Source organism: Salvelinus fontinalis, chromosome 35 (genome assembly GCF_029448725.1).
Source record: "Salvelinus fontinalis isolate EN_2023a chromosome 35, ASM2944872v1, whole genome shotgun sequence".
NCBI classification, from domain to species: Eukaryota; Metazoa; Chordata; class Actinopteri; order Salmoniformes; family Salmonidae; genus Salvelinus; species Salvelinus fontinalis.
The window spans coordinates 42381754-42409197 of record NC_074699.1 but is presented as its reverse complement, the minus strand read 5'-3'; the positions used below and the strand labels follow the sequence as shown (position 1 = coordinate 42409197).

Below are 27444 nucleotides of genomic sequence, written 5' to 3'. Positions count from 1 at the left end.
ATGTGTATAGTGTAATTGATGTGTATATAGTTGTGTATAGTGTAATTGATGTGAATATAGTTGTGTATAGTGTAATTGATGTGTATATAGATGTGTATAGTGTAATTGATGTGAATATAGTTGTGTATAGTGTAATTGATGTGTATATAGATGTGTATAGTGTAATTGATGTGTATATAGATGTGTATAGTGTAATTGATGTGAATATAGATGTGTATAGTGTAATTGATGTGTATATAGTTGTGTATAGTGTAATTGATGTGAATATAGATGTGTATAGTGTAATTGATGTGAATATAGATGTGTATAGTGTAATTGATGTGAATATAGATGTGTATAGTGTAATTGATGTGTGTAACGGCTGTCACTCTCCTCATCCTCGGACGAGGTGAGGAGAGAAGGATCTTCAGACCAAAATGCAGCTTGAGGGAAATAAGCCATCACTTTATTTATACACGATGGCAACACGAAACAAAACAAAACACTTTCAAAAATACAAAACAAGAAAACGACGTAGACGACAAAACCTGAACATGAACTTACTTAACTGAAACGTAAAACTCACGGACAGGAAACAGACTACATCGAAACGAAACGAACAGCCAAACAGTCCCGTATGGTAAATCCATGCAACGACACAGGAGACAATCACCCACAAACAAACAGTGAGAACGCCCTACCTAAATATGACTCTTAATTAGAGGAAAACGCAAACCACCTGCCTCTAATCAAGAGCCATACCAGGCAACCCAAAACCAACATAGAAACAGATAACATAGACTGCCCACCCAAAACACATGCCCTGACCATAAACACATAAAAACAAACATAAAACAGGTCAGGACCGTTACAATGTGTATATAGTTGTGTATAGTGTAATTGATGTGTATATAGTTGTGTATAGTGTAATTGATGTGTATATAGTTGTGTATAGTGTAATTGATGTGTATATAGATGTGTAGTGTAATTGATGTGTATATAGATGTGTATAGTGTAATTGATGTGTATATAGTTGTGTATAGTGTAATTGATGTGAATATAGATGTGTATATAGATGTAATGGTTCCTCTCTAGGTTTCTTCCTAGGTTTTGGCCTGTCTAGGGAGCTTTTCCTAGCCACCGTGCTTCTACACCTGCATTGCTTGCTGTTTGGGGTTTTAGGCTAGGTTTCTGTACAGCACTTTGAGATATCAGCTGATGTTAGAAGGGCTATATAAATACATTTGATTTGATTTTGATTTGATAATTGGTGTGTATTGATGTGTTTGACAGGTCATCATTTGTAAATAAGAATTTTTTCTTAATTGATAGTTTATAACAAGGACCTCAATTGCCTAGTGACTATGAACCGTTACCAGGACCGTTGTGGATCAAACATTGATTGTTCACTGTAACTTGTTGTAAGGATATTCTGTCCCCCAAAGTATCTTTCTGGCACTAATGATGGAGTGTGTTTGTGCCTGCGTGTGTGTGTGTGTGTGTGTGTGTGTGTGTGTGTGTGTGTGTGTGTGTGTGTGTGTGTGTGTGTGTGTGTGTGTGTGTGTGTGTGTGTGTGTGTGTGTGTGTGTGTGTGTGTGTGTGTGTGTGTGTGTGTGTGTGTGTGTGTGTGTTGGTCAGGTGGTCCACTGGCAGAGCCCCTACATGCATGCGTACTACCCAGCCCTGACCTCCTGGCCCTCCATGTTAGGAGACATGTTGGCTGATGCAATCAACAACATCGGATTCACCTGGGTAACTATCTTATCACATCCAACTTGATTTACTCTTTGTGGGGAACTACACAAAATTAACTCACTTAATTATCCAACTAAAGTTTTGGTTTAAAGACTTGAATATCATGTTTTAAAAAATATATATTTCCTGGCAGCACATTAACTGTGACATCAGGTTTGTGAGGTTTTTCTCCCACATGAGCCATGGGTTAACTAGAAGATACTTGGATACAATCATCTGCTACAGAACGGTCCTGCAGGAAATCCTATAGTCGTGTGATATTATAATGTAATGACTATTTATGACAGAATGACATGATGTTGTTGTGTTGGGTCCAGGCCTCCAGCCCGGCGTGTACAGAGCTGGAGATGAACGTGATGGACTGGTTGTGTAAAGCCCTTGGTCTCCCCACCTTCTTCCTCCATCACCACCCAGACAGCAACGGGGGAGGAATACTGCAGGTAGGATAGATATACCTGACCATACTCACCTTACAGTACCAACTAGACAGCACCGGGGAGGAATACTGCAGGTAGGATAGATACACCTGACCATACTCACCTTACAGTACCAACTAGACAGCACTGGGGAGGAATACTGCAGGTAGGATAGATACACCTGACCATACTCACCTTACAGTACCAACTAGACAGCACCGGGGAGGAATACTGCAGGTAGGATAGATACACCTGACCATACCTGACCATACTCACCTTACAGTACCAACTAGACAGCACCGGGGAGGAATACTGCAGGTAGGATAGATACACCTGACCATACCTGACCATACTCACCTTACAGTACCAACTAGACAGCACCGGGGGGGAATACTGCAGGTAGAATAGATACACCTGACCATACTTACCTTACAGTACCAACTAGACAGCACCGGGGGAGGAATACTGCAGGTAGGATAGATACACCTGACCATACTCACCTTACAGTACCAACTAGACAGCACCGGGGAGGAATACTGCAGGTAGGATAGATACACCTGACCATACCTGACCATACTCACCTTACAGTACCAACTAGACAGCACCGGGGAGGAATACTGCAGGTAGGATAGATACACCTGACCCTACCTGACCATACTCACCTTACAGTACCAACTAGACAGCACCGGGGAGGAATACTGCAGGTAGGATAGATACACCTGACCATACCTGACCATACTCACCTTACAGTACCAACTAGACAGCACCGGGGAGGAATACTGCAGGTAGGATAGATACACCTGACCATACCTGACCATACTCACCTTACAGTACCAACTAGACAGCACCGGGGGTACTGCAGGTAGGATAGATACACCTGACCATACTCACCTTACAGTACCAACTAGACAGCACCGGGGGGGAATACTGCAGGTAGAATAGATACACCTGACCATACTCACCTTACAGTACCAACTAGACAGCACCGGGGGAGGAATACTGCAGGTAGGATAGATACACCTGACCATACTCACCTTACAGTACCAACTAGACAGCACCGGGGAGGAATACTGCAGGTAGGATAGATACACCTGACCATACCTGACCATACTCACCTTACAGTACCAACTAGACAGCACCGGGGAGGAATACTGCAGGTAGGATAGATACACCTGACCCTACCTGACCATACTCACCTTACAGTACCAACTAGACAGCACCGGGGGGGAATACTGCAGGTAGAATAGATACACCTGACCATACTCACCTTACAGTACCAACTAGACAGCACCGGGGAGGAATACTGCAGGTAGGATAGATACACCTGACCATACCTGACCATACTCACCTTACAGTACCAACTAGACAGCACCGGGGGGGAATACTGCAGGTAGGATAGATACACCTGACCATACCTGACCATACTCACCTTACAGTACCAACTAGACAGCACCGGGGAGGAATACTGCAGGTAGGATAGATACACCTGACCATACCTGACCATACTCACCTTACAGTACCAACTAGACAGCACCGGGGAGGAATACTGCAGGTAGGATAGATACACCTGACCATACTCACCTTACAGTACCAACTAGACAGCACCGGGGAGGAATACTGCAGGTAGGATAGATACACCTGGATACACCTGACCATACTCACCTTACAGTACCAACTAGACAGCACCGGGGAGGAATACTGCAGGTAGGATAGATACACCTGACCATACTCACCTTACAGTACCAACTAGACAGCACCGGGGAGGAATACTGCAGGTAGGATAGATACACCTGACCATACCTGACCATACTCACCTTACAGTACCAACTAGACAGCACCGGGGAGGAATACTGCAGGTAGGATAGATACACCTGACCATACCTGACCATACTCACCTTACAGTACCGACTAGACAGCACCGGGGAGGAATACTGCAGGTAGGATAGATACACCTGACCATACCTGACCATACTCACCTTACAGTACCAACTAGACAGCACCGGGGGGGAATACTGCAGGTAGGATAGATACACCTGACCATACTCACCTTACAGTACCAACTAGACAGCACCGGGGAGGAATACTGCAGGTAGAATAGATACACCTGACCATACCTGACCATACTCACCTTTACAGTACCAACTAGACAGCACCGGGGGAGGAATACTGCAGGTAGGATAGATACACCTGACCATACCTGACCATACTCACCTTACAGTACCAACTAGACAGCACCGGAGGAGGAATACTGCAGGTAGGATAGATACACCTGACCATACCTGACCATACTCACCTTACAGTACCAACTAGACAGCACCGGGGAGGAATACTGCAGGTAGGATAGATACACCTGACCATACTCACCTTACAGTACCAACTAGAGAGCACCGGAGGAGGAATACTGCAGGTAGGATAGATACACCTGACCATACCTGACCATATTCACCTTACAGTACCAACTAGACAGCACCGGAGGAGGAATACTGCAGGTAGAATAGATACACCTGACCATACCTGACCATACTCACCTTTACAGTACCAACTAGACAGCACCGGGGGAGGAATACTGCAGGTAGGATAGATACACCTGACCATACCTGACCATACTCACCTTACAGTACCAACTAGACAGCACCGGAGGAGGAATACTGCAGGTAGGATAGATACACCTGACCATACCTGACCATACTCACCTTACAATACCAACTAGACAGCACCGGGGAGGAATACTGCAGGTAGGATAGATACACCTGGATACACCTGACCATACTCACCTTACAGTACCAACTAGACAGCACCGGGGGGGAATACTGCAGGTAGGATAGATACACCTGACCATACTCACCTTACAGTACCAACTAGACAGCACCAGGGAGGAATACTGCAGGTAGAATAGATACACCTGACCATACTCACCTTACAGTACCAACTAGACAGCACCGGGGAGGAATACTGCAGGTAGGATAGATACACCTGACCATACCTGACCATACTCACCTTACAGTACCAACTAGACAGCACCGGGGAGGAATACTGCAGGTAGGATAGATACACCTGACCACACCTGACCATACCTGACCATACTCACCTTTCAGTACCAACTAGACAGCACCGGGGGAGGAATACTGCAGGTAGGATAGATACACCTGACCATACTCACCTTACAGTACCAACTAGACAGCACCGGGGAGGAATACTGCAGGTAGAATAGATACACCTGACCATACCTGACCATACTCACCTTACAGTACCAACTAGACAGCACCGGGGAGGAATACTGCAGGTAGGATAGATACACCTGACCATACCTGACCATACTCACCTTACAGTACCAACTAGACAGCACCGGAGGAGGAATACTGCAGGTAGGATAGATACACCTGACCATACCTGACCATACTCACCTTACAGTACCAACTAGACAGCACCGGGGGAGGAATACTGCAGGTAGAATAGATACACCTGACCATACTCACCTTACAGTACCAACTAGACAGCACCGGAGGAGGAATACTGCAGGTAGGATAGATACACCTGACCATACCTGACCATACTCACCTTACAGTACCAACTAGACTGCACCGGAGGAGGAATACTGCAGGTAGGATAGATACACCTGACCATACCTGACCATACTCACCTTACAGTACCAACTAGACAGCACCGGGGAGGAATACTGCAGGTAGGATAGATACACCTGACCATACTCATCTTACAGTACCAACTAGACAGCACCGGAGGAGGAATACTGCAGGTAGGATAGATACACCTGACCATACTCACCTTACAGTACCAACTAGACAGCACCGGAGGAGGAATACTGCAGGTAGGATAGATACACCTGACCATACTCACCTTACAGTACCAACTAGACAGCACCGGGGAGGAATACTGCAGGTAGGATAGATACACCTGACCATACTCACCTTACAGTACCAACTAGACAGCACCGGGGGAGGAATACTGCAGGTAGGATAGATACACCTGACCATACTCACCTTACAGTACCAACTAGACAGCACCGGGGAGGAATACTGCAGGTAGGATAGATACACCTGACCATACTCACCTTACAGTACCAACTAGACAGCACCGGGGAGGAATACTGCAGGTAGGATAGATACACCTGACCATACTCACCTTACAGTACCAACTAGACAGCACCGGGGAGGAATACTGCAGGTAGGATAGATACACCTGACCATACCTGACCATACTCACCTTACAGTACCAACTAGACAGCACCGGGGAGGAATACTGCAGGTAGGATAGATACACCTGACCATACCTGACCATACTCACCTTACAGTACCAACTAGACAGCACCGGGGGAGGAATACTGCAGGTAGGATAGATATACCTGACCATACTCACCTTACAGTACCAACTAGACAGCACCGGGGAGGAATACTGCAGGTAGGATAGATACACCTGACCATACCTGACCATACTCACCTTACAGTACCAACTAGACAGCACCGGGGGAGGAATAGGCAGGTAGACATGTACTCTCACAGCACCACCTAGTGGTGAATGGGAATAACATTCTCTACACTCTTCTCAGAAAGCAGTAAATAAGTTCACATAAACATAGTGCTTTTCTCTCTCCTTCTTTGTCTCCCCTCCCTCCCTCCCTCCCTCCCTCCTCTCTCTCCCTCCCCCTTCCTTCCCTCCCTCCCTCCTCTCTCTCCCCCCATCCCTCCCTCCTCTCTCTCCCCCATCCCTCTCTCCTCTCAGAGCACAGTGAGTGAGAGTAGTCTGGTAGCTCTGCTGGCTGCCAGGAAGGCCAGGATCCAGCAGCTGAAGAGGACAGATCCAGCAGACAGAGACCTGGATGACTCAGTGGTCAACGCCAGACTGGTGGCCTACGCATCAGACCAGGTCAACATGGGATGGGTTATGGACCCACACACACACGCACATATGCAACGTTTGCAAACATGCACGCACGCATGCACGAACACACACACACGCACACACACACACACAAATAGTGAGTTCTGCATAATGAGAGATTGACTGTCTGTCTGTCTGTCTGTCCATCTCTCCGTCTGCTCTCTGCCTCTATCAGGCTCACTCCTCAGTGGAGAAGGCAGGTCTGATCTCCCTGGTGAAGATCAGGTTCCTCCCTCCAGACGACCACTTCTCCCTGAGAGGAGACACTCTGAAACAGGCCATCCAGGAGGACAGGAGGAGAGGACTGGTACCTGTCATGGTAGGTCATGGTAGGGTATATTCGGGGGTGGTAGGTCATGGCAGGGTATATTAGGGGGTGGTAGGTCATGGTAGAGTATATTAGGGGTGGTAGGTCATGGTAGAGTATATTAGGGAGTGGTAGGTCATGGTAGGGTATATTAGGGAGTGGTAGGTCATGGTAGGGTATATTAGGGAGTGGTAGGTCATGGTAGCGTATATTAGGGGATGGTAGGTCATGGTAGGGTATATTAGGGGGTGGTAGGTCATGGTAGGGTATATTAGGGAGTGGTAGGTCATGGTAGGGTATATTAGGGGGTGGTGGGTCATGGTAGGGTATATTAGGGAGTGGTAGGTCATGGTAGGGTATATTAGGGAGTGATAGGTCATGGTAGGGTATTTTAGGGGGTGGTAGATCATGGTATGGTATATTAGGGGATGGTAGGTCATGGTAGGGTATATTAGGGGGTTGTAGGTCAGTGGTAGAGTATATTAGGAGGTGGTAGGTCATGGTAGGGTATATTTGGGGATGGTAGGTGATGCTAGGTCATGGTAGAGTATATTAGGGGATGGTAGGTCATGGTAGGGTATATTAGGGGGTGGTAGGTCAGTGGTAGAGTATATTAGGGGATGGTAGGTCATGGTAGGGTATATTAGGGGGTGGTAGGTCATGGTAGGGTATATTAGGGAGTGGTAGGTCATGGTAGGGTATATTAGGGGGTGGTGGGTCATGGTAGGGTATATTAGGGAGTGGTAGGTCATGGTAGGGTATATTAGGGAGTGATAGCTCATGGTAGGGTATTTTAGGGGGTGGTAGATCATGGTAGGGTATATTAGGGGATGGTAGGTCATGGTAGGGTATATTAGGGGGTGGTAGGTCAGTGGTAGAGTATATTAGGAGGTGGTAGGTCATGGTAGGGTATATTCGGGGATGGTAGGTGATGCTAGGTCATGGTAGGGTATATTAGGGGATGGTAGGTCATGGTAGGGTATATTAGGGGGTGGTAGGTGATGCTAGGTCATGGTAGGTCATAAACACTTGTAACCAAGGTCGTAACCAAACCAATGATCATGTTTGTTTCAGCTGTGTGCCACTCTGGGGACCACGGGGGTGTGCGCCTTCGACGACCTGTCAGAGCTGGGACCAGTATGTACGTCTGTATCTCCTACCTCTAATTATTATACACACCTGTACGACATACAACATGTACCACACATAACATGTATGACATGTGACCTTTGTATGACTTTTGAGAATCTCAGCGTCCTGGGTCCGTATTCATAAAGAGTCTCAGAGTAACAGCGCTGGTCATGACTGGACGGGGACGGGGACGGGGACGGGGGGGGGGGGGGGTGGGCTGATGCTAGATCAGCACTCTGAGACGTTGCTCTGCTCCTGTGAGCCATTCTTGCTCGCACAAGCCAAGGTTCCCACAAGGCTACTTTATACTTACTCTGAGACGCTGTATGAATACAGATAAGGGTCGCAGGTTCAAGTTCCACTCGGACTCCCCACCGCCCCCCCCCCAGATTCTCTGAAAAACGTGTTTGTATTCCTCCCCCTGCCTGGCCTAGGTGCAGAGGAAGGTCTGTGGCTGCATGTGGATGCAGCGTACGCCGGCTCAGCGTTCCTCTGCCCTGAGCTGAGAGGACCTCTGGGGGGTATAGAGTACGCTGACTCCTTCGCGTTCAACCCCTCCAAATGGATGATGGTCCACTTCGACTGCACTGCTTTCTGGTGAGAGAGAAGGGAGAGAGAGAGAGAGAGAGAGAGAGAGAGAGAGAGAGAGAGAGAGAATGGAGAGAGAAAGGGGAGGGAGGGAGAGAGAGAGAGGAAGGGGAGGGAGGGAGAGAGAGGAAGGGGAGGGAGGGAGAGAGAGAGAGGAAGGGGAGGGAGAAAGGGGAGAGAGAGGAAGGGGAGGGAGAAAGGGGAGAGAGAAAGGGGAGGGAGAGAGAAAGGGGAGGGAGAGAGAAAGGGGAGGGAGAGAGGGAGAGAGAAAGGGGAGGGAGAGAGGAATGGGAGGGAGAGCGGGAAAGAGAGAGGAAGGGGAGAGAGGAAGAGAGAGGAAGAAAGGGGGGGAGAGAGGAATGGGAGGGAGAAAGGAAGAGAGAGAGGAAGGGGAGAGAGGAAGAGGGAGGAAGACCTGGTTGTCATCCTGTCCTGCAGTCTAATGACCAAAACGCCCTCTAGTGGCCTCATGGGTGGAATATTTCATAATAATTAAATTAACATTATTTCAGAAAGACAGCCGGAAATCTGGTGATTCTATGTCAAATGGTTTTGTTACATTTCAGTCTTCTGTGATGTATATAAAGTGTAATATTGGGATACAAACTCAAAATGTAATACATTTCAACTCTATATCTGACATGGTCCAGGTGTCTTCTGTCTTTAAACCCATGACCATGTGTGTGAAGTAGATCTGTTGAAGACTACCAAGAAACATTGTGTGACCCTGATTTAGCCCACTGCATTAAAATGTTTTAAAAAGAGAGAGGGGGTAGAAAGGAGTTACGACGACCCTCAAGGGCTTTCTAGACACGAAGCGGTGGCGGAGTTGCCCATTCATCATGTATTGGAGCTAGGCGGGAGGCAGAATTTTATCTAGGTAGAGCGATCGTCGTTGCTCGTGCACGTGAAAGCCACTCAGCCCGAGAAAATAGGACTCTATTTTGGCTAACTCCGCTCAGCCCCATGGCATCCTGTCTGGCGAGCCCTTCAGGCTTCATGTACAGTGTTACTAAGCTGGGGATAGAGAGATTCAGTAACATGTTTTTGGTCGTTGGTCCTAACAGGGTGAAGGACAAGTGCAAGCTCCAACAAACCTTCAGTGTCGACCCTGTCTACCTCAGACACGAAAACTCAGACCAAGCCACCGACTTCATGGTACAAACGACCTACATTTGACATTTTAGTCATTTAGCAGACGTGCTTATCCAGAGCGACTTGCAGTAGTGAGTGTATACATTTTCCTACATTCTTCGTACTGGTCCGCCGTGGGAATCGAACCCACAACCCTGGCGCTGCAAGTTCAACCAACTGAGTCACGCTCTATACCTACCTACCAATTTGCAGACTTTCTTTTGAACATTTACTTCACGGTACACACTACCTACCTTTTGTATACTCGTGTGATAAACTCATCAACATTGTTGGTCCAACTTCTGCCTTTAAACACAGATCTAGGATCAGATGTACCCAAATCCTAACATTAACCACTGTCGGGAAAGCATGCAGATCTTGAAACTGATCTGGATCTTGAAACTGATCTGGAAACTGATCTGGATCTTAATCTTACTATAGATGTTCATGTTGATTTGAATGTTAAACTTGATCCTGATCCACTGTGTCTGTCAGCATTGGCAGATCCCCCTGAGTCGACGGTTCCGCTCTCTGAAGCTGTGGTTCGTGATGCGCTCCTTCGGTCTGAAGAACCTTCAGGGACACATCAGACACGTATGTAACCTGTCTGTCTGTCTGTCTGTCTGTCTGTCTGTCTGTCTGTCTGTCTGTCTGTCTGCCTGCCTGTCTGCCTGCCTGTCAGTCGGTTTCTTTCTCCCTCTGTAATTTGAGATGCTGCATTACAGTGACTGACCTCTACGTTTGTGTTTTCAGGGTGTAGAGATGGCTAAGCTACTGGAGTCCCTGGTTAGATGTGACCCTAACTTTGACATGCCTGCCGAGAGACACCTTGGCTTGGTGGTCTTCTGTCTCAAGGTATGTGGCCTATCCTTGTATTGTAAAGTTGTGTTGTGTTGTGTTGTAAAGTTGTGTTGTAAAGTTGTATTGTATTGTGTTGTAAAGTTGTGTTGTATTGTGTTGTAAAGTTGTTGTATTGTGTTGTAAAGTTGTATTGTGTTGTAAAGTTGTGTTGTATTGTGTTGTAAAGTTGTGTTGTATTGTGTTGTGTTGTAAAGTTGTGTTGTGTTGTATTGTAAAGTTGTGTTGTGTTGTATTGTATTGTGTTGTAAAGTTGTGTTGTATTGTATTGTAAAGTTGTGTTGTGTTGTATTGTGTTGTAAAGTTGTAATGTATTGTATTGTAAAGTTGTGTTGTGTTGTATTGTGTTGTAAAGTTGTGATGTATTGTATTGTTGTGTTGTATTGTGTTGTAAAGTTGTGTTGTGTTGTAAAGTTGTGTTGTAAAGTTGTGTTGTATTGTATTGTGTTGTAAAGTTGTATTGTATTGTAAAGTTGTGTTGTTAAGTTGTGTTGTGTTGTATCATATACTGTACATCTCCCATTGAGGAACATTTGAACAGGATTCACCATCTCACACAGAACACAGTATAGAAATAGGTCTCTACAATGTCCACATAGCTGGTTCTGACATGTCCTGGTCACCTGTGAACATACTGGATAGGTCAGAAGTCAGTCTGTTGCTCTGAGCTGGATAATGATTGACAGGGCTTGTTCATGGCAATGTACAGCTTAGAGGTCAACTGCTATCACAGCCAGGAGTTCAAAGGTCAGTCATTGTCTGTTTAAGCCTGTGTGATAACAGGTATGTGTTTTATTATGCTGCTCAAGGTGAAGGGCAGATCACTGATAGAGATCAGTCCTTCACGTGGATAACCTGGGTGTGCCCAACCCACCTCTAAGGCTGGGATTCAAACCGATCACAGTCTTTGGACAATGGTCCACTTAAAGGTTATTTCTGGTTGAGTCTACATATGCAGCATTTTAATGAGGTCTCTGCTACCGTGGGAACATTGCCATTAAAAGCAGCATTGTCTCCGACCTGAATGGATTGAATCCCGGCCTAACTATTGAACCCAACTCTAGTTTGAATAAAAAATGTAATTTGATCACGTTCACATTTTCTCAGAACACAAATAAATGGGCCTATTTTAGGATATAAATACAGAGCTTACTTACATATTATGTCAATTTAAATCTTGTCGCACTGCCTCTCCTTAACTTACGTCAATGAGAAAAGGGCCAAACACAGGTATCTCTCAACTGTCAAATCTCTCTCTCTGTCTCCCCCCACTCTCTGTCTCCAACATCTCTCTGTCCCCCCTTCCCTCTCTCTCTCTCTCTCTCATCCTCCCTCTCTCTCTCTCTCTCTCTCTCTCAGGATGGGAATGCCCTGACTCAGGAGTTGCTACGGCGACTGACGCGGTCCGGCACCATGTACCTCGTCCCCGCCGACATCGATAGGAAACGCATCATCCGCTTCACCGTGACGTCACAGCTGACCACCTCAGAGGACATCATCAGGGACTGGAACATCATTCGCAAAATGGCCGCCGACCTTCTGGCCGAGGAGGCCGAAAAACAGGCGGTCAGTAAAATGGAGGAGCAGCAGTCTCCAGTCAGAAAAACTGTTGAGAAGCTGTCAGAGACAAACAGTGATTCAGGGAATCACACAACAGCAGCAGCAGAGGGAATGGCTGCCACTCTCATGACTAGGAAACCAAAGGAGATTGAAAAGGCCATCAGTGACACAGAGGATGAACCACTGAAAACACCCAAAATGCAAGAGACCGGCCCGACACAGACCAGCCCCAAGACAGGATCCAAAGAGCTGGAGACCGGCCCGACACAGGCCAGCCCCAAGACAGGACCCAAAGAGCTAGAGGCAGGCCCGACACAGACCAGCCCCAAGACAGGATCCAAAGAGCTGGAGGCCGGCCCGACACAGACCAGCCCCACGACAGGATCCAAAGAGCTAGAGGCAGGCCCGACACAGACCAGCCCCACGACAGGACCCAAAGAGCTAGAGGCAGGCCCGACACAGACCAGCCCCAAGACAGGATCCAAAGAGCTGGAGGCCGGCCCGACACAGACCAGCCCCAAGACAGGACCCAAAGAGCTGGAGGCCGGCCCGACACAGACCAGCCCCAAGACAGGACCCAAAGAGCTAGAGGCAGGCCCGACACAGACCAGCCCCAAGACAGGACCCAAAGAGCTAGAGGCAGGCCCGACACAGACCAGCCCCAAGACAGGACCCAAAGAGCTGGAGGCCAGCCCGACACAGACCAGCCCCAAGACAGGATCCAAAGAGCTAGAGGCAGGCCCGACACAGACCAGCCCCAAGACAGGATCCAAAGAGCTGGAGGCCGGCCCGACACAGACCAGCCCCACGACAGGATCCAAAGAGCTAGGGACCAGCCAGGCACAGACCAGCCAGGACCCAGAGACAGGAGCCAGAGACGGCCCTGAGGAGATCCCCTGTCCTGCTGCCTTCAGAGTTCAGAGAGTCCAACCACAGCTCCGCTTGGACAGTGATAAGACTGGATTTAGACCACAACCACCATTCTGGGTGGATAAAGAAAAGTCTGGGTCTGAGAACAGGCCAAGGAGGACAGTACGCTCTCTGAGCTGCAGCAGTGAGCCCTTACCTGGCCCCATTGGGCCCCTGTTTGGCCATAATACTGATCCCCTTTCTAAGCCTCTCTCTAGCTCTATCACAGACTCCCAGCATGGACATAAAGACCCAGACATCCTCCACCCCCTAAATGACACCCAGCTCAGGCGTCTCTCCTCCAGCCCAAGCCCCTCGGGCCTCTTTCAGATCCCAGAGTGGCCTTCTCCAACCAATTCCAACCAGCTGGGAAAACGGGTCCTGAGGAAGCTCACCAAGTTCTACAGCTTGCCCAGTTTCTGCCACCTGTGGGTGCAGTGTGGGCACTACCAGGTGTGCTGCCCTGTCAGGGGACTTCAGATCGCCCCAAAACTCAGATCTCCCCAAATCCCTGGTCCTCCTCTGGGTGTAGGAGACTCAGCTGTTGGTCTTGTTCCTCTGTGACTACAGTAGATACCGCTAACTTTCCTGCTCTACTGTAGCCAAGGTTAGCGCCTGGGTCGTATTCATTAGGCACAACGTAGCAAAATGTTTTGCAATGGAAAATGAAAATGAATGTTTCTTATTGTACAAGTTGAGGTAGTCCCACCTTGGTCCAATCCGTTTTCTTCCATTTGGTGCCCGATGCATACGATCCTGTAGTCTCCCTACCAAATGTTTCCCACAAACACCTTTGTGATTTCAGGGTGCAGAGATGGCAGAGCTCTGAGGTCTTTTATTTATTATGTTTTATCAGATATAATTTTTTTAAGTGACACAGCCACACATCTCAGATAGATACACAATATGTCTTTAGAATTTATTACAAAATCAATCTATATTTATTTATTTACAAATGTTCCATAAAATGTTCAGTTTTCAATTTTCAATTTTTTTCCTCTATAGTCATAAAATGTACATCAGATGAATAATTTGACAGTTAATTTTAAAATAAGAGGTTAACAGTTAGACAATCTGTTTAAAACAAATCAATCATAAGTGTATCTTTCCATCACAAATAGAGTGGTACATCTCCTGTGTCATGGGGATGTATCCCTTACTGTCCTCCAGGTAGTATAATCGATCCTGCATCACGGATGGGTTGAATCCCTCTTCGGCTAGCTTCACCTTCATCTGCTTGAACGTTCCAGTCACAGCCAGGGAATTCTGGGATTTTTAAAATAAAATAAATTATGTTAAAATGTCTGTTTTATGAATCTTAATAGTTTGAGAAAATCTTTAAAAAGGTACAATCTGGGATCAGGGAATCTCTTCAACGTATCCCAGACGGAAGCTTTAAGTGCTTTTCAGATAACAGGTATCATGACGATCATTGTAATTTGGACATTATTCCCACAGGATCACCTGTATGCGTATGAAGCGGGGTCTAGCGTAGCTGGGCAGGGAGGTCTTGACGTGCTCCAGCGTGGCTTTACTGTCAAACTCCATGTCATCTTTCAGTTTGACCGCTGCCATTCCAACCCTCCCCTCGTGTCCTGTGGGGTACGTCACAAAGCAGGATCACCAAGAGAGACAGCTGACTTTGATACATTTTCAGGGATTCCCATTGATTTTGAATTCTCCCCCTTTAATGTCCTGGTCATTCACAGCCAACATGAGAAGAACACACTGGGTTAATAACTACACAATGATGTGACTGTGTGTGTTGTAGGTGTGTAGATGTGTATTGTTATATGTAGCTATATATACTATGTCAACTGTGTGTAGTAGATATAAAACATTCTATGAATAAAACTATTCTATAAAAAAGATATGAACCTAGCTACCTCTGGATAAGAGAGTCTGTTATTAAATGAACCTAGCTACCTCTGGATAAGAGCGTCTGTTATTAAATGAACCTAGCTACCTCTGGATAAGAGAGTCTGTTAAATGAACCTAGCTACCTCTGGATAAGAGAGTCTGTTATTAAATGAACCTAGCTACCTCTGGATAAGAGAGTCTGTTATTAATGAACCTAGCTACCTCTGGATAAGAGCGTCTGTTAAATGAACCTAGCTACCTCTGGATAAGAGAGTCTGTTAAATGAACCTAGCTACCTCTGGATAAGAGCGTCTGTTAAATGAACCTAGCTACCTCTGGATAAGAGTGTCTGTTAAATGAACCTAGCTACCTCTGGATAAGAGCGTCTGTTAAATGACTAAAATGTCAAATCACCTGGAACCTTGACACCGTAGACGTTGGCTTCTTCGATACATTCCACCATGACCAGGTGCTCAGTCACCTCCGTGGTGGCCACATTCTCTCCTTTCCACCTGGATCATATCAATATAATTCAGACAGTAGAATGGCCTAGAACCCAAAGCGCAAGCAGAAGCAGACTGCAAACACTTCCAAGAAGGAAGAAACCTAGAGAAACCCAGCTCATAACTCAACCTGCAGGTGATTCACAGGACAATAACATTACATCTATAGTATTAACCCCAGCTCATAACTCAACCTGCAGGTGATTCACAGGACAATAACATTACATCTATAGTATTAACCCCAGCTCATAACTCAACCTGCAGGTGATTCACAGGACAATAACATTACATCTATAGTATTAAATCCAGCTCATAACTCAACCTGCAGGTGATTCACAGGACAGGACAACACATCATATTTTTCTAACCTTTATTTAACTAGGCAAGTTAGTTAAGAACACATTTTAATTTTCAATGACAGCCAGTGGGTTAACTGCCATGTTCAGAACAACAGACTTTTACCATGTCAGCTCAGGGATTCAATCTTGCAACGTTTCAGTTACAAGTCCAACGCTCTAACCACTAGGCTACCTGCCGCCCCATAAATAACTTTAACCCAGCTCATTATTAAACCTTTAGTTGATAACTACTAAAGTTAAACAGCTGAAGCGTTTCTGACCTGAAGGTGTCTCCAATGCGGTCCATGAAGTAAACAAAGCCCTCGTGGTCGATCCTCAGCAGGTCTCCACTGTTGAAGTACAGATCTCCCTTAACAAACACATCTCTCAGCTTCTTCCTGTCTGTCTGCTGCTGGTTATTAGCATAGCCACTGAACGGAGCCTGTGCTGTAATCTTGGCAACCAGCAATCCAGTTTCTCCTGGGGACCAAAACAACAAGTTATGGGGTGTGTGTGTGTGTGTGAATATGTTTATGTGTGTGTGAATATGTTTATGTTTATGTGTGTGTGTGTGTGTGTGTGTGTGTGTGTGTGTGTGTGTGTGTGTGTGTGTGTGTGTGTGTGTGTGTGTGTGTGTGTGTGTGTGTGTGTGTGTGTGTGTGTGTGTGTGTGTATGTGTGTGTGTTCTCACCTTTAGGGACTTTGATACAGAAACCTCTAGAGTCTTTGACAGGTTCCTCTCTCTCTGTGTCGTACTGAATCAGAGCGTAGGAGAAGCTTGCCTGCGAACACACATACAACAGACAGGCAGACAGGCAGGCAGGCAGACAGACAGACAGACAGACAGACAGACAGACAGACAACAAACAGACAGACAAAGAGACAGACAACAACACACATAACAAGAGAAAACAATGATACATCGTATCAATCAATCAATAAATCAAATGTATTTATAAAGCCCGTCTTACATCAGCTGATGTCACAAAGTGTTGGACAGAAACCCAGCCTAAAACCCCAAACAGCAAGCAATGCAAGTGTAGAAGCACAGTGGCTAGGAAAAACTCCCAAGAAAGGCCGGAACCTAGGAAGAAACCTAGAGGAACCAGGCTATAATGGGTGGCCAGTCCTCTTCTGGCTGTGCCGGGTGGAGATTATAACAGAACATGCCCAAGATGTTCAAATGTTCATAGATGACCAGCAGGGTAAAATAATAACAATGTATGTGCATATACAGTGTAATATATCTATGTAGTGTAATGTATCTATGTAGTGTAATGTATCTATGTAGTGTAATGTATCTATGTAGTGTAATGCATATATGTGGTGTAAAGCATATATGTAGTGTAAGGCATGTACATAGTATAATGATTGTACAGTGCCTTTCAAAAGTATTCACCTTGGTGTTTTTCCTATTTTGTTGCATTACAACCTGTAATTTAAATAGATTTTTATTTGGATTTCATGTAATGGACATACACAAAATAGTCCAAATTGGTGAAGTGAAGTTTAAAAAAAAATTGCAACCAATTACCTTCAGAAGTCACATAATTAGTTAAATAAAGTCCACCTGTGTACAATCTAAGTGTCACACAATCTGTCACATTATCTCAGTATATATACACCTGTTCTGAAAGGACCTAGAGTCTGCAACACCACCAAACAAGTGGCACTATAAAGACCAAGGAGCTCTCCAAACAGGTCAGGGACAAAGTTGTGGAGAAGTACAGATCAGGGTTCGGTTATAAAAAAATATCAGGAACTTTGAACATCGAACATCGACGGAGCACCATTAAATCCATTATTAACAAATGGAAAGGATATGGCACCACGACAAATCTGCCAAGAGAGGGCCGCCCACCAAAACTCACGGACCAGGCAAGGAGGGCATTAATCAGAGAGGCAACAAAGAGACCAAAGATAACTCTGAAGGAGCTGCAAAGCTCCACAGTGGAGATCGGAGTATCTGTCAATAGGACCACTTTAAGCCGTACAATACACTTTACGGAAGAGTGTCCAGAAAAAAGTCATTGCTTAATTATATGGAAGAAGGTACTCTGGTCAGATGAGACAAAAATGTTGCTTTTTGGCCATCAAGGAAAACACTATGTCTGGCGCAAACCCAACACCTCTCATCACCCCGAGAACACTATCCCCATAGTGAAGCATGGTAGTGGCAACATCATGCTGTGGGGATGTTTTTCCATCGGCAAGGACTGGGAAACTGGTCAGAATTGAAGGAATGATCGATGGCGCTAAATACAGGGAAATTCTTGAGGGAAACCTGTTTCAGTCTTCCAGAGATTTGATACTGGGACGGAGGTTCACCTTCCAGCAGGACAATGACCCTAAGCATACTGCTAAAGCAACACTCGAGTGGTTTAAGGGGAAATATTTAAATGTCTTGGAATGGCCTAATCAAAGCCCAGACCTCAATCCAATTGAGAATCTGTTGTATGACTTAAAGATTGCTGTACACCAGCGGAACCCATCCAACTTGAAGGAGCGGGAGCAGTTTTGCCTTGAAGAATGGGCAAAAATCACAGTGGCTAGATGTGCCAATCTTATAGAGACATACCCAAGAGACCTGCAGCTGTAATTGCTGCAAAAGGTGGCTCTACAAAGTATTGACTTTGGGGGGTGAATAGTTATGCATGCTCAAGTTCTGTTTTTTGTCTTATTTCTTGCTTGTTCCACAATAAAAAATATTTTGCATCTTCAAAGTGGTAGGCATGTTGTGTAAATCAAATGATACAAACCCCCCAAAAATCTATTTCAATTCCAGGTTGTAAGGCAACAAAATAGGAAAAATGCCAAGGGGGTGAATAGTTTCGCAAGCCACTTTATGTAGTGTAATACATCTATGTAGTGTAATGCATCTATCTACACCGTATCAATGTAATGTATGCACATATATAGTGTAATATATCTATGTAGTGTAATGTACATATATAATGTAATATATCTATGTAGTGTAATGTATCTGTGTAGTGTAATGTATGTACAGTTGAAGTCGGAAGTTTACATACACCTTAGCCAAATACATTTAAACTCTGTTTTTCCACAATTCCTGACATTTAATCCTAGTAAAAATGCCCTGTCTTAGGTCAGTTAGGATCACCACTTTATTTTAAGATTGTGAAATGTCAGAATAATAATAGAGAGAATGATTTATTTCAGCTTTCCCAGGGGGTTAGAAGTTTACATACACTCAATTAGTATTTTGTAGCATTGCCTTTAAATTGTTTAACTTAGGTCAAGCATGTCAGGTAGCCTTCCACAAGCTTCCCACAATAAGTTGGGTGAATTTTGTCCCATTCCTCCTGATAGAGCTGGTGTAACTGAGTCAGATTTTTAGGCCTCCTTGCTCGCACATGCTTTTTCAGTTCTGCCCACAACTTTTCCATAGGATTGAGGTCAGGGCTTTGTGATGGCCACTCCAATACCTTGCCTTTGTTGTCTTTAAGCCATTTTGCCACAACTTTGGAAGTATGCTTGGGGTCATTGTCCATTTGGAAGACCCATTTGCGACCAAGCTTTAACTTCCTGACTGATGTGTTGCGATGTTGCTTCAATATGTCCACATAACTTTCCTCCCTCATGATGCCATCTATTTTGTGAAGTGCACCAGTCCCTTGTGCAGCAAAGCACCAACACAACATGATGCTGCCATTCCCGTGCTTCACGGTTGGGAAGGTGCTCTTCGGCTTGCAAGCCTCCCCCTTTTTCCTCCAAACATAACGATGGTCATTATGGCCAAACAGTTTTATTTTTCTTAAATCAAACCAGAGGACATTTCTCCAAAAAGTACAATCTTTGTGCAATTACAAACCGTAGTGTGGCTTTTTTATGGCGGTTTTGGAGCAGTGGCTTCTTCCTTGCTGAGCGGCCTTTCAGGTTATGTCGATATAGGACTCGTTTTACTGTGGATATAAATGCTTTTTTACCTGTTTCCTCCAGCATCTTCACAAGGTTCTTTGCTGTTGTTCTGGGAATGATTTGCACTTTTCGCACCAAAGTACATTCATCTCTAGGAGACAGACCACGTCTCCTTCCTGAGTGGTATGACGGATGCGTTATCCCATGGTGTTTACTTGCATCTGTTTGTACAGATGAACATGGTACCTTCAGGCATTTGGAAATTTCTCCCAAGGATGAACCAGACTTGTGGAGGTCTACCATTTCTTTCTAAGGTCTTGGCTGATTTCTTTTGATTTTCCCATGATGTCAAGCAAAGAGGCACTGCGTTTGAAGGTAGGCCTTGAAATACATCCACAGGTACACCTCCAATTGACTCAAATGATGTCAATTAGCCTATCAGAAGCTTCTAAAGCCATGACATAATTTTCGGGAATTTCCAAGCTGTTTAAAGGCACAGTCAACTTAGTGTATGTAAACTTCTGATCCACTGGAATTGTGATACAGTGAATTATAAGAGAAATGATCTGTATGTAATGATCTGTATGTAGTGTAATGTATATATGTAGTGTAATGTATGTATGTAGTGTATCTGTGTAATGCATCTATGTAGTGTAATGTATCTATGTAGTGTATCTGTGTAATGCATCTATGTAGTGTAATGTATCTATGTAGTGTATCTGTGCAATGCATCTATGTAGTGTATCTGTGTAATGCATCTATGTAGTGTAATGTATCTATGTAGTGTATCTGTGTAATGCATCTATGTAGTGTAATGTATCTATGTAGTGTAATGTATCTATGTAGTGTAATGTATGTATGTAGTGTAATGTATGTATGTAGTGTAATATATCTATGTAGTGTGTCTGTGTAATGTATCTATGTAGTGTAATGTATCTATGTAGTGTAATGCATCTATGTAGTGTAATGTATCTATGTAGTGTAATGTATCTATGTAGTGTAATGTATGTGGTATAATGTATCTATGTAGTGTAATGTTTGTATGTATGTAGTGTAATATACCTATGTAGTGTAATGTATGTATCTATGTAGTGTAATATATCTATGTAGTGTAATGTATGTATGTAGTGTAATGTATGTATGTAGTGTAATGTATGTATGTATGTAGTGTAATATATCTATGTAGTGTAATGTATGTATGAAGTGTAATATATGTATCTATGTAGTGTAATATATCTATGTAGTGTAATGTATCTATGTAGTGTAATATATCTATGTAGTGTAATGTATCTATGTAGTGTAATGTATGTATGTAGTGTAATGTATCTATGTAGTGTAATATATGTATCTATGTAGTGTAATATATCTATGTAGTGTAATGTATCTATGTAGTGTAATGTATGTATGTATGTAGTGTAATATATCTATGTAGTGTAATGTATGTATCTATGTAGTGTAATGTATGTATGTAGTGTAATGTATGTATGTAGTGTAATGTATCTATGTAGTGTAATATATGTAGTGTAATATATGTATCTATGTAGTGTAATGTATGTATGTACTCTAATGTATCTATGTAGTGTAATATATGTATCTATGTAGTGTAATGCATCTATGTAGTGTAATGTATCTATGTAGTGTAATGTATATATGTATGTAGTGTAATATATGTATCTATGTAGTGTAATATATCTATGTAGTGTAATGTATGTATGTAGTGTAATGTATGTATGTAGTGTAATGCATCTATGTAGTGTAATGTATCTATGTAGTGTACTGTATCTATGTAGTGTAATGTATGTATGTAGTGTAATGTATCTATGTAGTGTAATGTATCTATGTAGTGTAATATATCTATGTAGTGTAATGTATCTATGTAGTGTAATGCATCTATGTAGTGTAATGTATCTATGTAGTGTAATGTATCTATGTAGTGTATCTATGTAGTGTAATGTATGTAGTGTAATGCATCTATGTAGTGTAATGTATCTATGTAGCGTAATGTATCTATGTAGTGTAATGTATCTATGTAGTGTAATGTATATACTGTATGTAGTGTAATGTATGTATGTAGCGTAATGTATCTATGTAGTGTAATGTATCTACTGTATGTAGTATAATGTATCTATGCAGTGTAATGTATCTATGTAGTGTAATGTGACCAGAGCCCTATGGACCCTGGTTGAAAGTAGTGCACTATAAAGGGAATAGGCTGGTATTTGGAACGGCCATTATTGTCCCAGACAGTAGTCTCACTTTATGAAGGAAATGCTCTTTGCCGATCGCTCCCACTTTCCCGATGTAGTTGATGAAGCCGACGTTTCCCTCGGTGGCTCCGTAACATTCACAGACACGGACGTCACCAAAACGCTGCAGGAACTCTGACCAGGTGTCTGCTCTAAGCCCATTACCCAGGGCCAGACGTACCTTGTGATGCCTGTCATTATCTTTCTGAGGAGAGAAGAGGAGAGAAGAGAAGAGGAGAGGTGAAGAGACAAGGGGAGGGGAGAGGGGAGGAGAGAAGAGGTGGGGAGAGGTGAGGAGAGAAGAGGTGGGAAGAGGTGATGAGAGAAGAGGTGGGGAGAGGTGAGGAGAGAAGAGGTGGGAAGAGGTGATGAGAGAAGAGGTGGGGAGAGGTGAGGAGAGAAGAGAGGAGGAGCGGAGAGGAGAGAAGAGAAGAGAGGAGAGGTGAGGAGAGGAGAGGAGAGGAGAGGTGAGGTGAGGAGAGGAGAGGAGAGGAGAGGAGAGGAGAGGAGAGGAGAGGAGAGGAGAGGAGAGGAGAGGAGAGGAGAGAGGATAGGATGTATAGGTATTTGGTTACATTGATTAATGATTCAATACTATCAGCCCATTTGTTTTTGGTCTTTAATGGTCTGAATGATGAAATTAACAGGAGGCATGTGTTCCAGTACCTTGGGTGAGTTACAGAGGTACCTCATGATCTCTCCTATGTACTGGATCACTGTCACCTTGTGTTTCCTGCAGTCATCCCAGAAGTTAGAGGCAGAGAATTTACGCCTCAGGACAACGGTGTTGCCTGAGAGGAGAAGATAAAGCACCAACATCAACAGAGCTTACAACCTCATGGACAAACAAACTAACTCACTAACTGACTGACTAAATAATTACCTAACTAACTAACTGACTGGCGAAATGATTACCTAACAAACTAACTCACTGACTGACTAAATGATTACCTAACTAACTCCCTGAATGACTAAATGATTAACTAACAAACTCACTCATTGACTAAATGATTACCTAACAAACTTACTGACTGATGAAATGATTACCTAACTAACTAACTCACTCACTGACTGACTAAATGATTACCTAACTAACTAACGCACTGACTGACTAAATGATTACCTAACAAACTAACTCACTAACTAACTCACTGACTGACTAAATGATTACCTAACTAACTCAATGTCTGACTAAATAGTTACCTAACTAACTAACTAACTAACTAACTAACTAACTAACTAAAGCACAGTCCCCTCTGAATGGTTCTGGTAGACCTCCACAAGTCTGACCATGTGACTGGACCAGGAAGGAATAACTCTGGGCCCTAGTTAAAGGCTACAGCACCACTAAGGCCTAGGAGTTTTTCCTGGTTGATTTGAGAGTCTAAGGTCATTATTGACATAAACAGCTGTGAACTCTGTGGCTGTGTCTCAAATGTAACCATATTCCCTATATAGTGCACTACTTTTGACCAGAGCCACATGGAGCCTGGTCAAAAACAAAAGTAGTGCACTATAAAGGGAATAGGATGCCATTTTGAATGCACTCAGGAACTTTGGTTTGAAATACTAGAAGTCACCTCAGAGCCAAGTCACCTCTACTCCAATGCCCAGAGTAAAGAGACACTCCATTAAACAACCCTTAGTAAACCCTGGTCAACATCATAACAATGTTATTACACATGACGGCCCTCAAATAACATGGAACGTGTATTCAGAGACATTTGCATTTTTTATCTTCATCATCAGTGCCAAGTCAGGCGGCTAGAGTGATTTTATTTAGAGAATTTCAGTTATTATGTTTTTCTCTCTCCATTTGAATTCCATTTGAATGTAGTTATTGTAATTGCTAGAGATGGCATGGAACCAGTTCTGAAACAGTTCTGAACCAGTTCTGAACCAGATCTAAAGAAGTTCTGAACCAGTTCTGAATCAGTTCTGAACCAGATCTAGAGAAGTTCTGAACCAGTTCTGAAACAGTTCTGAACCAGTTCTGCACCAGTTCTGAACCAGATATAAAGAAGTTTTGAACCAGTTCTGAATCAGTTCTGAACCAGATCTAGAGAAGTTCTGAACCAGTTCTGAACCAGATCTAGAGAAGTTCTGGACCAGTTCTGAACCAGTTCTGAACCAGATCTAAAGAAGTTCTGAACCAGTTCTGAACCTGATCTAAAGAAGTTCTGAACCAGTTCTGAACCAGATCTAGAGAAGTTCTGAACCAGTTCTGAACCAGATCTAAAGAAGTTCTGAACCAGTTCTTAAGAAGTTCTGAACCAGTTCTAAACTAGTACTGAACCAGTTCAGCTCTTCACACCTCTTCATATCTTTCTCCTATATACTGCACTGCTATGAGGTGCATGTTATCCATGCGGGAATTGAACCCACGACCTGGCCGCTGCCAGAACAACACTCTCACCAACTGTGCCGTACAGTACAGTAGAGTACCTCTCTCTATGGCTCCAGTCAAACCCATCATGAAGCCGGCGGTGTGGTAGAGAGGCAGGTAGATGTAGATGACATCATCAGAGGCCACACCTGAGATGGCCTGCATAGAGGAGGCCATGTACAGCTTCTCATGTGTGATCACCGCAGCCTTCGGCAGACCTGAGGACGAGACACCAGGAAGGGCAGAAAACAGAGAATCAAGGCTGATGAAAATCTCAAATGGTACCTTATATCTTTGACCAATCAGAGTTGTGCTATCTAAGAATATTTACCTGTCTAGCATAAACATCAGTAGTATTCTGTTTAATTCACACTACAGGGCTGACCAGAGTCATACTGTACTGGTCTAGACATCAGTAGTATTCTGTCTAATTCACACTACAGGGCTGACCAGAGTCATACTGTACTGGTCTAGACATCAGTAGTATTCTGTTTAATTCATACTACAGGGCTGACCAGAGCCATACTGTACTGGTCTAGACATCAGTAGTATTCTGTTTAATTCATACTACAGGGCTGACCAGAGTCATACTGTACTGGTCTAGACATCAGTAGTATTCTGTTTAATTCATACTACAGGGCTGACCAGAGTCATACTGTACTGGTCTGGACATTTTATTTTTCACATTGTTCTTTATAGCACACTTCCTGCAACTATGCTGGATGCATAACCAGGCCAGTTATGCATAACAAGGCCAGCTTACCTGTAGTTCCTGACGTATAGATGTAGAGGGCAGGGCTCTTTAAGGTGACCTTTGACCTGAGCTGTGGGTCCAGAGGTTGATCTGAGGCCTGTTGTATCCTGCTGCTGCTCAGAGTATTCACGCCCTCCGTCACACACTTCTCCTCCTCCTCACCCAGCACAAACACACTTATACTCCTCTCCCTCAGGGTGGGGAGCACCTCCTCTACCGCTCCACGCAACTCTGGGGGAGGAGAGAGGGAGGGTCACAGACAGAGCAAGCATGAGACAGAATCCTATTAATTCTGGCCTGTGCACTACTAGCCCTGCCTCCCACTAGCTGCATAGAGGGAAAGGAGGATACCCTCTGAATCAGAGAGGTGTGGGGGCTGACAAAATCAACATCCACGTTTTCAGTGCCTGGGGAACAGTGGGTTAACTGCCTTGTTCAGGAGCAGAACGACAGATTTTTACCTTGTAAGCTCGGGAATTTGATCCAGTACTGGCCCAAAGCTCTAACTACTAGGCTACCTTTCGGTTACTGGCCCAACGCTCTAACCACTAGGCTACCTTTCGGTTACTGGCCCAACGCTCTAACCACTAGGCTACCTTTCGTTTACTGGCCCAACACTCTAACCACTAGGCCACCTTTCGGTTACTGGCCCAACGCTCTAACCACTAGGCTACCTTTCGGTTACTGGCCCAACGCTCTAACCACTAGGCTACCTTTCGGTTACTGGCCCAACGCTCTAACCACTAGGCTACCTTTCGGTTACTGGCCCAACGCTCTAACCACTAGGCTACCTTTCGGTTACTGGCCCAACGCTCTAACCACTAGGCTACCTTTCGGTTACTGGCCCAACGCTCTAACCACTAGGCTACCTTTCGGTTACTGGCCCAACGCTCTAACCACTAGGCTACCTTTCGGTTACTGGCCCAACGCTCTAACCACTAGGCTACCTTTCGGTTACTGGCCCAACGCTCTAACCACTAGGCTACCTTTCGGTTACTGGCCCAACGCTCTAACCACTAGGCTACCTTTCGGTTACTGGCCCAACGCTCTAACCACTAGGCTACCTTTCGGTTACTGGCCCAACGCTCTAACCACTAGGCTACCTTTCGGTTACTGGCCCAACGCTCTAACCACTAGGCTACCTGCCGATCTAGACACCATAGGTCTCTACACTAGTTATTATAGATATATTAATTATTATTCAAAATAGATGTACTAACAATAATATTGTAAACAGCAACACCAAGGTAAATTGGCTGGGCTTACCTGAAGCAGCCAGGAGCACGTTGGTTCCACAGCAGGTGAAACAGTGCAATAAGGACGTGGACCTGATGTTGTAGTTGAGCAGAGCGGCTGTACATCCAATTTTAGCCAGGGCCAGCCAGATAAACACATACATGGGCTCGTTACCCATGAAGACGGCGACAGTGTCCCCTTCCTTCACGCTGGCGTGCTGTGAGAGCGCCCGGGCCAACTTGTTGCTCTGCTTGTCAACATCCCGGTATGTATACGAACTCTTCTCGAATACAATAAACTGTTTGTTGGGGTGTTTTTTGACCTTATCGAGAAAACAGTCCAGCATGCTGTAGAACGGTTTGCTCCTCTTGATTCTGTTAATTCGTAACCCGAGTAAGATGCAAGTCACCGTGTAGCGCAGGTCCTGAGTAAAGTAAGGATTTCTGAGATAAAGGACAAGTGGAAGTATAGCCAATCCTGCCAATATGGTATATAATAACACGTACATATTGAAAGTTAAGGTCTACTTCTTTGTGATTGTGAATAAAAAGGTGTCTCCTTCTTGGCCGTGCTGTTTAAGAAAGTAACGGGTTATAGCAACACCTCCAGTCCACAACTCTCCACCACCTTTGGACGCATGTAGGCGTGAAATCCCCAACAGCCAATGGCTTTGCGAGGAATATAAAGTAAGGAAGTAGTAGGCAATTCT

At 44.5% G+C, this 27444-nt stretch overlaps 2 protein-coding genes across 3 annotated transcripts; one reads left to right on the top strand and one right to left on the bottom strand.

Moving 5' to 3' along the window:
- Positions 1–1343: 1343 nt before the first annotated feature.
- On the top strand, positions 1344–15406 carry LOC129834955 (uncharacterized). The gene is made up of 11 exons (XM_055900324.1): positions 1344–1390; positions 1557–1731; positions 2052–2174; positions 6888–7031; positions 7222–7365; positions 8428–8494; positions 8919–9081; positions 10140–10230; positions 10702–10800; positions 10960–11061; positions 12424–15406. The coding sequence occupies exons 1-11, from the start codon at positions 1344–1346 to the stop codon at positions 14095–14097; spliced, it is 2829 nt and encodes a 942-aa protein (XP_055756299.1). The 3' UTR covers positions 14098–15406.
- Positions 14428–27372, bottom strand: LOC129834910 (long-chain fatty acid transport protein 2-like). Of its 2 annotated transcripts, XM_055900282.1 has the most exons (10): positions 26766–27371; positions 25509–25730; positions 24805–24963; positions 23026–23150; positions 22370–22564; positions 16926–17016; positions 16516–16714; positions 15808–15905; positions 14998–15128; positions 14428–14799 (listed from the first exon to the last, which is right to left on the bottom strand). In XM_055900282.1, exons 1-10 carry the CDS (start codon positions 27241–27243, stop codon positions 14626–14628), a joined length of 1872 nt encoding a protein of 623 aa, XP_055756257.1. In that variant the 5' UTR covers positions 27244–27371; the 3' UTR covers positions 14428–14625. The 2 variants fall into 2 exon arrangements, with proteins under 2 accessions (XP_055756257.1, XP_055756258.1); XM_055900283.1 differs by lacking the exons at positions 14428–14799; positions 14998–15128 and adding an exon at positions 15139–15228 and having other exon boundaries at positions 26766–27372.
- Positions 27373–27444: the final 72 nt, after the last annotated feature.

Coding starts and splice junctions, on each gene's coding strand:
- LOC129834910 (XM_055900282.1), bottom strand. CDS start 27,243: ATGTACGTGTTATTATATACCATATTGGCAGGATTGGCTATACTTCCA. Junction 16,715..16,925: donor CTGTATCAAAGTCCCTAAAG/GTGAGAACACAC, acceptor TTTGGTCCCCAG/GAGAAACTGGATTGCTGGTT. Junction 15,906..16,515: donor CGCATTGGAGACACCTTCAG/GTCAGAAACGCT, acceptor GATATGATCCAG/GTGGAAAGGAGAGAATGTGG.
- LOC129834955 (XM_055900324.1), top strand. CDS start 1,344: ATGAACCGTTACCAGGACCGTTGTGGATCAAACATTGATTGTTCACT. Junction 1,391..1,556: donor TCAAACATTGATTGTTCACT/GTAACTTGTTGT, acceptor GTGTGTGTGTGT/GTGTGTGTGTGTGTGTGTGT. Junction 10,231..10,701: donor ACCAAGCCACCGACTTCATG/GTACAAACGACC, acceptor TGTGTCTGTCAG/CATTGGCAGATCCCCCTGAG.